Source organism: Centroberyx affinis, unplaced genomic scaffold (assembly GCF_046629955.1).
Source record: "Centroberyx affinis isolate AG114_WGS23_722 - 3 ecotype Tasmania unplaced genomic scaffold, CSIRO-AGI_Caff_v1 ptg004288l_1, whole genome shotgun sequence".
Classification (NCBI taxonomy): Eukaryota; Metazoa; Chordata; class Actinopteri; order Beryciformes; family Berycidae; genus Centroberyx; species Centroberyx affinis.
In genome coordinates, this window is record NW_027282008.1 from 485,565 (window position 1) to 497,937 (window position 12,373).

The window sequence follows — 12,373 nt, forward strand, 5'->3', positions numbered from 1 at the left end:
TAATTTTAATATAAACAGTTAATTGTTGAATAATTTACACACAGCAAGATTTTTATTTTCATATCATTCCAACATTTTCTGTACATGTCACTGCTTGGCTCTCCTTTGAAAACATAGAAAAAATAAATTGTCAAGCGTTTATTTAGTCATGGCACATTTTTGATCCTGTACAATATGCATGTATTTCTGTTTGCATGTTTGTGTGTGTGTGTGTGTGTGTGTGTGTGTGTGTGTGTGTGTGTGAATATGACGATATATGTGATACATAAAGATAATGGCACATTTGGATCCAGTGTGAGGGATGAAGCGATCTCTGTGGTTGTGGGCTGGGTTTTTGACATACTGTACATACACACATTACACACCTGCCGTCCGCACACGCACCGATGTTTCAACATAATGTATACACAACATCTCCCAATTAACACATCAGCATATTTCATTGACAATAAATGACATTACGCTTAATAAAAAGAGGTATCCTGCAAGACTACACACAGCATTCTGGGGACCACCTATGTGCACCGAGAGAGAGAGAGAGAGAGAGAGAGAGAGAAAGAGAGGGAGAGAGAGAGAGAGAGAGAGGGAGAGAAGGAGAGAGAGAGAGAAAGAGGAGGAGCAGCGATCAGAGAACACAAAGAAAGCCATGGTAAAGACTTCAACCGAGGACAACACAGACACAACTCCATCGATAATAAACAACATACAGCACAAGGGCCAGGATAGAGACAAATACAAGGTGTTGCTGTGGAAACTGGAGCAGACCACTGGACCGACAGGCGAACCAGAAAACACCCGTTAAAACTCTTTTGACTTTGAATTGACTGTGAATCGATTTTGTCGTCTTAACAAACTCGGACTCAAGTTTTTGACCCCCAGCGCTAACACCGCCCACCTAGCCCCCCCCCCCCCCCAAACGAACAAACTAACCCAAGCGTCCAGAACTGTTACACCTTAGTAACACGAGCTTTACAAAACAACAGAACAACATTTGCATGACTTAAATTTTTCCTCATGGGGATTTGTTACATGTTTGGCCAAATTGGTATTTTTTAAACAGTGGTGCGTGTCTCTCATCAATAAAACAACAACAACAAATAGAAACAGTTCATCATCATGCTACTGACAGACATTATTTAGTACATAATTCATAGATAGATGAAGGTGTTTCGTCTTCATACAGCCTCGTTACAAAGGGCCAGGCAGCCGCTTCAGCACTGCCAGCTTTACAGTCTCCGCATCAGACCGGGGTGTTTTGGTTGTTGAACCATCGGTAAAGACACTTTTTTTTTTTTTTTTTTTTTTGCTTTAGCTTATTCAGGATTTCATCACTCATGTTTTCTCTTCCTCAAACAATGTGCAGTGGTCTTTTCCAGTTTTTCACATCAAAAAAAAAAAAAAAAGGAAAAAAAAAAGGAAAAAAAAAACATTTGCAAACTAAACATATGTCTCTTTCAACTTGTCAGAAACAGTGATATTTTTCAATTTCATACAACATTTGCGATAGGTGATATTTGTGATACAGGAAAGGCTTTACGGATGACATGCTGCTGTGATGGGTGGGGGTGGGGGGTTCAGATGCATGACGTCTTGTTGGCCAACATTCAGATCATGCATGGGATTAAGAACAGGATTCATTGTGAAACATTTCAGGCCACATAATGTCTTGTTACACAGGGTGAAGCCCTCAGACCGGAGTTGTGCTGCTCCCGTTAAGTACATTGACAGACTCTACTCTGCTCTTTTCTGTGTAGTGGGGTAGTGTCATGAGCAAAAAAAAAAAAAAACATCTATCTTTTTAATTTTATTTAGAAAAAGTTATATACACATTGATAACAATGTTAAATTCATAATGTACAAGAGTAGTAAAAGTTTACAGTCAGAAAAAGTAATTGTATTTGCCCTCCCTATTTTGGCTAAAAAAAAAAAAAAAAAAATAGAAATCAACATCTCTAAAATGTAATACTTTTTTCTTTTCTTTAAAACAATAATACATACAATGCTTTGTTCTCACCCTGCACTGCGTTACTAGCATGCTCTGTCCAACCGCTTCTTAGGTCATCAGAGTTCAACAAAACAAACCTAAACTTCCCTAAATCAAGTGCTTTCATTTTTCAGGGGGGGGAGGGGGGGATATCTGCTGCTATTTACAGTTTGGAGCTTATCAATCAGTTCATTTTCAAAAAAATGATGGACAACTGAATGCATTTCAAATGGAACTCTAATGCTCCCCACATGTCATGCAATCAACTTGTTGCTAATCATACGTTTTTCACATGTGCTTTGGGGCATCGCTGTCAAAACAGATCGATGATGGCTGCCGAGAAGCAAAATCAATTAGCATCAAATTAACAAGCTATCCGCTGGTATAGATGGTTCATTTTCCATGCACAAAGCAAGCCAGAGCTTAGCAGAGTAGAGACACAAGTTCAACAAAAAAATATTTTTTTTGGTAAAAACCATGAACATCATCATTCATATAATCCCAAATTACAGTATTATCTCGCCAAGCAGTTAGAATGTTTGCTTTTCTCTGCAGCTACGACTAAAGAAAACCCATCTCCTGTCTACAGAATGCATAAAAAACAGAACTCCTGTTTAATTTTTGGAGGGGAGTCATCCTCTTTAGTGATTGGTGGAGATGCGCCAGTCTGTGATGGTTCAGCTGGGTGTCGGGGGTGGGGTGGGATGGTGGACTGGGTGGGAGGGGTCAGGAGGGCGGTCAGTCTGAGCAAGGCACTATGGGTCGGGGCCCTGTTTGCTTCGCCACCCCTGACCTGCGACGCTCCCATCCAGCCACTCGGGGGCAGTCCAACCCACATCACATCAGAGAGAGAGAAGAGGATGCATTCCTGATCTTGATTATCATGTCGGGGGCAGAAAGGATTTCGATTTACGACGGGGGCGTTTTGGGTTTTTGTCGTTGAAAACTTGTCGTAGGGCTTTACATCTCCATCATCTTTTTGCAAGGATGCTGAGAACTTGCGCTTCAGTCAGAGTAGATAAAAGGTAGGTAGGTAGCTCTTCTTCCTCCTCATCCTCTTTCTCCTCCAACCACAAAGCATCGGGCCGCCTCCCTGAGACGAAAGTTACAATCTAGATTTCATGTCTGTTAATAGTTCTTATGGCACACAGGATTGTCCCAGTCCAGCTCTCCTCTGCAGAGGGAGGGAAGTCCTCCTCTTTAAAACTTTTGACCAGCCCAGACGTTAGTGTCCTGATCAGCCAAAACAGACCCAATCCATGGCATTGACAGAAAATAAAGGTTATCTCTTGATATTCACAGTAGAAAAAATATACATACAAACAAAATCGGGAAACAACATCAGAACAGAGAAACAGAACAAACAAACAAACCGACAAAGACTGGAGGAAACGTGGAAAGGCCTTGGGATTTGAATGCTGACTGTTTTGACCAAGGAGAGAAAGAGAGAGAGAGACAGAGAGAGAATAAAGAAGAGGAGTAGGGCGTCCTGCTTCAAGAGTTACCAGCTGAGGGCTGCATTGGTGCTACGAGACGACACAACAGGTTGGTCTAGACGTGATTAAAAGAGCACGAGTGTCCAGGGCATAGCTTGGTTGGCCTTGGCCACACGTAGGTGATCACAGATATGCATCGAGAGTCAAGACGTTTCCATCTTTTTTTTTTAGATCTGACTCATGCTAACGTCACATCCGCAGAAACCAGTAGAGCCGCTACTACATACAGTCCAGAGCGGTGGTGGGTATGGACCAGGTTAGAGTCTGATAGGAAACAGGCAGTAGACACACTAGAGCTACGCTGCTGCTTCCAGCGCCCAGGGGAAGCCTCTCAAGAGTAATTTAGTAAACCGTAGCACTAATCAAAAGGACAGACCACCCATCATAATGTCACCCTCCTGCCCGATTTACTACATTTAATAAGTGCTGTGGGTATAAATCTAAGCAGAGGGATAATACTATATCTTGAAAGGTTTGTGCTTAAACCATTCTGTTTCAGAAATGACTGGCAATGAGCTCTGAGAGCATTTTGAAATAGCAAAGGGCCAAAATGTGAAGGGCAATATAATACGTTCATACTGCAGTGGTCTTGGGCAAAATTCAAAGTTAGGAGAGCTTCCCCCGGGACACAGGGAGGAGAAGGAGGAGGCTGGGAGAATTAGTATACCACAGGGAAAAGGAATTCAGCAGTTTTGGTAATGTATGTTAAAACATGATATTTTGAAATGATGGGATGCTGAGTGACTGATGGGGATGATTTAGGCTCTTTAGACTGTTTCCTCCATATGCACTGAGGTAGACTCTGGCCAAACACAAAGACGACGACGATTACTTACTAACTAACTAGCGCTCCTTCTGCTCGTCACTAGCTACTCCACCTGTACAATAACAAACTAGGCTTTTACATCGCTCCACTCTGAACACCTTAAAAATGCTTGACTAAAAAGCTAACTGGGTTCTTCTTATACAATGACAATGATCATAATAAAATAAATAAGATATCTGGTATTTCAAAGATATGGGCACCATCTGAATTAAAAATTGCATATGCGTGTGTACACCACCACAAGATAAGAAACATAGGTCAAAGGTCGAGACGAGATGTCCACCATTTTTCTTTTGTCAAGGTCATGTACACACAACCAAGGGGCATCAGATTTTTTTTTTCTTCTCCTTTTTTTCTGCTTTCATTTTCCAAACTATTTCACAGATTATTTACAAAGTACAAAAGCCCAAGATTGTAGCTCTTCAGAATAATTAGCTAAAATCTATGTCGTACATCATAACCTTAGGCGCCTCTGGGTGCCAACAAGGTGGTTTGACAGCACAGACTCTGGCCGATCCACAGTGTCATCACTAAAGCACTGGGTGAACTCGCTGTTCAAACCGCACGCTGACAACAAGCCGACAGAAACTGCCACACGGCCCTGAAGACTCTTCTCTCCTAGCAAAGAATATAGCTCCAAACCTAAAAGTAGAACTTGAGTTTCACAATGTAGATGCAGCTTCCATCTCTGTGCCTCTTCTGTCCCGTGAAATAATATGCAGAGAGAGCACAGAGGCCTGTGTGTGTGTGTGTGTGTGTGTGTGTGTGTGTGTGTGTTACACTAGCCAATATCACTAGCCTGGACGTGGCTCTGGGTTTGAGAAGGCACTGGTAAAAGATGGAGGCAGCTTCTCCGCTCTCTCTGACTCCAATTCTGTGGGTTCTACGTTGTTGACAGAAAGCCGCCAACACTTTGGCTATATTATAAGTGCTGAATGCTGATTGGCTAGATTGGCTACCACACTGGTCTATGTGTTCAGAACAGAATGTTATCTTCCACTCGTCTCCTGACTGCCGCTTCCCGTGTCTACGTGGACAGATCTGAGCCGCCACAGCCTGACGAGGTTAGAGAGTGAGACAAGAGGGTTCACGATGAAGATCTATGGAGATCCAGGACGAGCTGTTGTGAAACTCTGATAGCCTCTGGGCTCTTAGTGACAGTGGTAATGAATTAATGATCTCAAGAGGCTTCACACAAAAATTTGGGGTCAGCAATGAGGCCGCCTGTATCTCTCCTGCAATCTGTAGCTTTGTCTTGCGCTGCGAGGGTAAAGGTGACAGGAATGTTTCTGATTCCCGGCAGAAGGGACAAACATTTTGGTAAAAACAAAGATATTTTGACTGCTGGAAAATGTAATCTCGAATTTCTCCTCCTGTGAATGTTTAGGAAAATGTGTTGCTGTATCTCAAACTACAGATATTTAAGAATAAAGAAGTAAAGTCTTTCATGTGTGGTGATGACATTAGCTTTGCCAGCAGGCGGGTAAAACAGGGGGACGAGGGGAACGAGCAGTTCTAACTAAATCCTGGAATGTCAGACCTGAGTGAAATGGCTGCTGTACACCGTGTCCTGACTGCCTAACTACATGTGATAGGAGGGAGAATAATAGGATTAACAATCACTCACACTCTCTCTCCCTTTCTCACACACAGAAAGAGAGAGAGAGACTAACAGCCCCTCTCTCCGCTGCCTGCTGCGGACTCTGAATACAGTAGGAACTTTCCGGATCCTTCTCCAGCCCTCGACCACAAAACGTGGAAAATTCCACCAGCCGGATTTTGAGCAGTGGGCCTGACAGCCAATGGGAATCCTCTGGGAGACCGAGGAAGGAGAGAGGGCAGGAGGCGGCGGGTTCAGAGCAAACCTAGTCGACTGAGAACGAGAGGGGACGAGAGGCATGGCCGCAACGTGTGAATTTAATCAAAACCTTACATCTAACTTTGGATCTCAGGTCAGCTAGGAAGGGAATGCTACTGCTCCCCTACTAGCTTCTGAGGGCTTTCAGCACTGATCATAAACCAGGCAAACGGTGATTAATGGGAAACGCCTTCGTCCACTTTACCTGCATTTGGCTGCCGGCTGGTGTTAATTTCCCACCCTGCCCTAATCCAAGCAGCACCTACAGAGCTGACGAGCATTACCGTTAAGATAACATGAGGAAGTACAATCACTAGGCCAGGACAAGCTCTCGACACACTCTCTAACCTCACCGATAATAAACACCGATTGACGGATCAACACAATCACGTGAATGTCATAAACCTATGATAACGACACATATAGACCTCGACTCCAGCTTGATCTGACCAGAGCAACAGCAGACACAGAGACAAACAAACACCAGGTGCACTTCGACCTAGAAGGACCTCATTCCCCTTTTATAAAGCTTTTTTGGTTATTGTGTTTTTTTTTGTTGTTGTTGCAAAGTGGCCTCCCAATAATGACAGCTCTCAGTGGGAACAAGGTTTATAAAAAACGATGCGGTGAGTTGACAATATTCTAGGGTTTTCCCCCTGTCCTATCCAGTTGGACAGAGTACTAGAAGGGGGCTGGAGGCCTAAGACACAGAGAGCACTGACGGTAGATTAGTGTGATTTCTGGGGCTAGAAAAATAAGAAAATAAAAAACCCAGAAAGAAAAAACTGACAAACAAAAACATTTTACCAGCAAAGCTTCTGATGAAAAATATTACAAATATGAACTATATACAAAAACATCAATATTCCATATATTATATATAAAATATTGATACATAAATACCAATATTCCATATATACTATATATATTATATATATTTCTATACCCACTAAAATATATCAAAGCAGCAGCTATTGGTCAGTCTGAGGAACTCTTTTGTCCAATTCTTAACTGTTTAAATATCCTTCAGCCGTATTGTGAGGACACAGAAATAAAATTGAGAGAGAAAGAAAGAAATAGAGAGAGAGAGAGATAGAGAAATAAAAAATAAAAGCAAATAAATTAAAACTATTCACCAAACACCCGATGAATCTGTGTGTAGTTTGGAATTCTGCAGAACCAAAAAACAAAATAAAACAAAACAAATAAAATAAAATCCTCTACGAATAGACGTTTGTTCTAGGATCAAGTCTTTGTGAGTCATCCCACCGTTCCAAACTGTTCCAAACTGATTAAGTCATTGTTCAAAGGAAATAAGTACAAGCGCTGATAGACACTTCTCTTTGTTTATAGGCCACATATAAAAAGGCCACTATCTGAGTAAAAGATTTCACTTGGAAAAAAAAAACAAAGCAACACGGAAATGCAGATTGGTAAAGGTACGGGAGAAGAGGAGGGACAAGTCTTGAGAGGTTGAGCATAAGCAGCCTTCTGGTTGTCTAAGGTTTGTTGTGTTCACAGTTTTTTTTCTCTGTTTCCATCACACTGAGTCCTGGAAACTTGGCAATAGTGAAAAACAATAGATAGGTAAAATGGTAATAGAAAGTCCAATGTGTTGTGGATGAAGTTAAAAAAGTGTTACACCGTGTTTGCATCCCTCGCATGCCTGTGTTCGGCAGCCATGAGGAAGAAAATAAAAAGTCCTGAGATCTGTTTCTTTTTTTGAAGGGCTTCTGCAAGAATAATAGAATGAAAATAATTAGAAAATGAGAGAGGAACGAGGAGGATTAAAGAAAATGGACTGGAAGGGAATGAAGGTGGAGAAGGAGGTTTTAGGATGGGAGAGGAAGGGGGGAGTTTAAACAAGTTCATCTAGGAAACAGGAAATGTTAGGATGGGCTGGATCTGGGCAACGATAAGATTCGTCCGTTTTTCTTGCCACCGTTCATGTGTGTATAGGGGACATGCTCCTCATAGTTCCCCCTGAGGGCCACCGAGGGCCCGCTGTCCCTGCTCAGGCTCTCCTCTCTCTGGGAGTACGAGGACGGGTCCAGGGGGATGCTCTCCATGTTGTCCAGGTCCAGGTCAAAGTCCTCCGTCTCAGGGACTTTGTTCTCCTCGCTGTAGAAGAAGGAGACCTCCTGGAAGGATGGGTGCAGGTCCTCCCGCAGCATGTCGATGATCTCGTGGAACATCGGCCGCATCTTGGGGTTGTACTGCCAGCACATCTGCATCAGGTTGTGCCTGGGAGGGACAAGGGAGAAAGGGAGAGAGAGGTTTAAGCAGGAACTACGAGAAGGGGGATGAGGAAGGTGATGGAGCACATGGAGAAATAGATGACAGAGGATGGAGACAGGCAAATCTGTAGCTCAATGTGCAGAGAGTAAACTAACACTGCCAGGGTTAGGGTGTGATTCCCATTCAGGCCACATTTGTTGGATTAGGCACACAAATCACTGTCGGAGCACAAGGCAGCATTAGTGTCAGGCAAGTAGGTTTGGATAAAACACCGCCTGTGTTTACTCACATCCTCTCAGGACAGTTCTCCGGACGGTCCAGGTAGCCTCCGTCCATGACAAACTTGAGAACCTGCTCGTTGGATAAACCCTGGTAGGGCTGTTCTGCTAGCGTACTGATCTCCCACAGCACCACGCCAAACGACCTGGAGACACACACACACAAACACAAATGTGCTCAAATGCACCAGGGATGTGATCAGGAACACAAAAATTGGCACCGCTCTGCCAAAGTGTGACGTGACTGATGTGTTTAGTTGTCCATTGGTCCTGTGCGACCAAATTTCACCCTGGTGGGATAATAAAGATAATGTGAAAGGCAAGAAATCAGTCATGTCCCATTAGAAACAAACAGGAATTGTCGACCTACCAGCAGTCAGAGTGAGCGGTGAAGACTCCGTCCTTCAGAGACTCTGGAGCCATCCACCTGACAGGAAGCAGACCCTTCCCTCCCTTACGGTAGTAATCAGTCTCATAGATGTCTCGCGTCATACCAAAGTCTATGAGGGAGAGAGAGAGAGAGAGAGAGAGAGAGAGAAAAAGAGAGAGAGAGAGAGAGAGAGAGAGAGAGAGAGAGACAGAGGGAGCAGGTTTATTAGGCTTATTACTTAGATTGTTAGTAACAGTACATAAAAGTACTCATCTAAATATAATACAGCACCTTTCAGTGTCAGCACACGGTAAAATCTACTCCTACATGGATGGATCAATTCAACCAAAATGCAAAACTAACTGAAACAAACAGGAAATGTGTTAAAAAACAAAAACACAAGCTGCAGTACCTCCGATCTTGACGGTGAAGTCCTCTGCCACCATGCAGTTCCTGGCTGCCAGGTCTCTGTGGACAAACTTCTTGGCGTTGAGGTAGGCCATGCCGTCTGCAATCTCTGCAGCCATCTGGATCATCTCCTTCAGCGTGGGTGGAGGACGGCCCGTTGGGTTGTTCTACAAGACACGCACACACACTCAATTATACAGTTTGTCAGCAATGTGTGGAAATCTCATGTTTAAGCCTCCTTCAGCTATGACATCTAGCTCCATTCAGGTCTTAGGGCAATTTAGGAAGTACAGCTAAGTTAGTATGGACAGCTTGGATTTCAATTTAATTTATTTAACCACGCAGGTCAGTTAAGAAAACATTCTTATTTATACTGAGGCAAAATGGCTCAAGAGAGAGGGGCAGAAATAAGACTGTATACGATTAATAAGATTGTAATAAGACGTACCTCAGAGTCCGGCCTGAGACAGCGCAGGTAGCTCTTCAGGTCTCCGTGGGTCATCAGCTCCATCACTACCAGGGTGGGCTGGCCTTTGGACACCACACCTAACAGACGGACCTGCATAAACACACACATGGTCACACACATGCAGACGCCTACCAAACCAAACCAAAGAAGTTACAATGAAAACAGCTGCAATAGCATTCATAAGTAGGTTTTGATTAAAGTTTCAATGCTCCTGTTTTGGCACTTTAAGACTCAAAGTCCAGCCCAAAACCATGGTTGCTAGACTTAAGTATAATGTAATGAATGCCAGTTCAAAATAAGCATTTAAAATAGTATTTAATAAATAGTTTTGACCAGAGCATGAATCTAACCTGCCACAGTGGCTGGTATATTCCAAAACTGACCAGACACTTTCTCTATGTGACCAGCCAGACTTTTGGAATAATACAACAAGCCACCCTGAAAAAGCAAACATCTCACCTGACTTGGGAAGAAAAGTAAACATATTTTACTCCTTGGAGGATGTGACCCTTACTCGCTGCAACCACTTAAGTCTACAGATAAACTCCCCGAACTGTTGTTTCATGATATATACATAACCTGCTACATCTTATTCACAACCCCTATCTGTATTCCGGTGAAACCCTTAAGTACTTCATCTTCAAGAGAAACAGCTGTTCCTGTTTACCGGGCAGGTAAGATAATGTCATGTGATATCATGTGGGCAAACAAAGAAATTTCACCCCTTACAATCTGACATGATTATTACAACCAAACATGTGACAGGCATTTTAACTGGTACCCGGTAAGTAAAGTGCGTTATTTAATACAACAGCAATTGTAGGCACATTCTCTTATTAACTGTGAATGTAAACTGTTTTGGGAGAAAATTGGGAGTCAATATGGCGGCGTCAACAGAACAGTGGCCGAAAGCTGCAATACCATCGACAAGGGTATGGATTGCTGTTCCAATGTCCCTTTAATAAATGTAAGTAATGGAACAGTAAGAAGCAGCAGCTTGAAAAAGACATTGCGAGGCGCCGGCGTCGTACCACGTGGTGACAGCTGAAGGCCTTCATGACCGAGGCTTCGTTGAGAAACTCGATCCTCTCTCTCAGGCTGGCCGATTCGTTGACCGTCTTGACCGCCACGCGCGTGTCCGGTTCCCCTTTGACGATGTCCTTGGCCAGGCCCTCGTACACCATGCCGAAGGAACCCTGGCCCAGCTCTCGCAGAACCGTGATCTTCTCCCGGGCCACCTCCCACTCATCTGGAACGTACACTACACAAACACACAAACAGGCAGCCATTTTAGTTGAGTGGATCCTTCCCCATGAGGCAGCACCTATCTTTTTCAATTATAGTAAAAATGGTTTTAAAGAGGCTCACATCTGAAGATAATGCATACATGTTGAATTCTACTCCCTGATCCTGGCAATATTATTACTATAGTTGGCCAACTGAGACGCAGGATCAGATGTATTTGTGAGTAAAGCTGACTTAAGCGTTTCTTACCGTCGTTGGCGCTGAGGTACTCAGGGTTTGAAGAGGCGATGAGAGGTCCGGTGGGGCCTTCTGTTTGCCTTTAACACAGACATAGAGAGTTACTTGGAAATACTTAAAACTGCATTTAGATCTGAACCTTCTCTAGCATGTCATGACCTTCTTGTTACTTACAGGATCTGTCTTGTTTATTTGTCCTGGCACATATTCCAGATAGGAACTGGGCTCAAAGTATTAGAACTTAACGCCCTCTGCTTCAAATACTTCAATAAGTTTATACCACAGAACCTGAATGGATAGAACGGTCTTTCCCTTTCAAATCAACGCTCCTGGATGGTCGGAGCGGCGGCCATTTTTATGTGGATTTTTGGACCGATTGGGTTTAATCGCACTATATTACTGTTGGTAAGTCGTCACATTTTATTGATTTAACATTAGTCTTGTAACATTATAAAGCTAACATACTCATGCTGTGTGGCAGCCAGTGTGACACACTTTAAGGCCTTAATGCCATAATGGTTAGTTTCTACGGTTGTCACCATAGAAACTAACCATGGACACCATTTTTTGGTGTACTAGCCAAAATACCATAGAAGACAGTGGAAAGGCCGTTCTATCCATTCAAGTTCTGTGGTTTATACACTCCAGCTGAACAAAATAGCCCATTCTCTCTTCGATGCCCTATGGTCTAATGTGTACTGCTTATGTCTCCACTGGATATTTCTGATATGCAGCATGCCAGTCACATGTCTTACTTCTTCTTGAAGATCATGAAGACTCCACCTCCCACGAAAAGCAGCAGGATGAAGCAGATGACCGGACCAATCACAATCTTCAATACACTGGTGTCCTCTGCAACAAACACAGCAGCGATTGGTCAGTTCACAGGGTCGGCAAAAACAGATCTACAGTAAATAATAATGGCTGTGTATAAATTGATAACAGAGCTAAAATAGGCCTCAGT

The 12,373-nt window shown here is 43.2% G+C and overlaps 1 protein-coding gene across 1 annotated transcript in view; it reads right to left on the reverse strand.

The window, feature by feature from the left end:
- Window positions 1-1,452: 1,452 nt before the first annotated feature.
- The window catches only part of insrb (insulin receptor b), an 88,744-nt gene continuing 77,823 nt past the window's right edge, over window positions 1,453-12,373 (reverse strand). The window contains exons 16-23 of the mRNA XM_071543336.1: window positions 12,165-12,261; window positions 11,422-11,489; window positions 10,959-11,188; window positions 9,907-10,017; window positions 9,463-9,625; window positions 9,051-9,180; window positions 8,692-8,826; window positions 1,453-8,408 (exon numbers count right to left, since the gene is read on the reverse strand). Of these exons, the coding sequence (XP_071399437.1) occupies window positions 8,054-8,408; window positions 8,692-8,826; window positions 9,051-9,180; window positions 9,463-9,625; window positions 9,907-10,017; window positions 10,959-11,188; window positions 11,422-11,489; window positions 12,165-12,261 (1,289 nt within the window). The 3' untranslated portion in view covers window positions 1,453-8,053. The remainder of the gene's footprint in view (window positions 8,409-8,691; window positions 8,827-9,050; window positions 9,181-9,462; window positions 9,626-9,906; window positions 10,018-10,958; window positions 11,189-11,421; window positions 11,490-12,164; window positions 12,262-12,373) is intronic.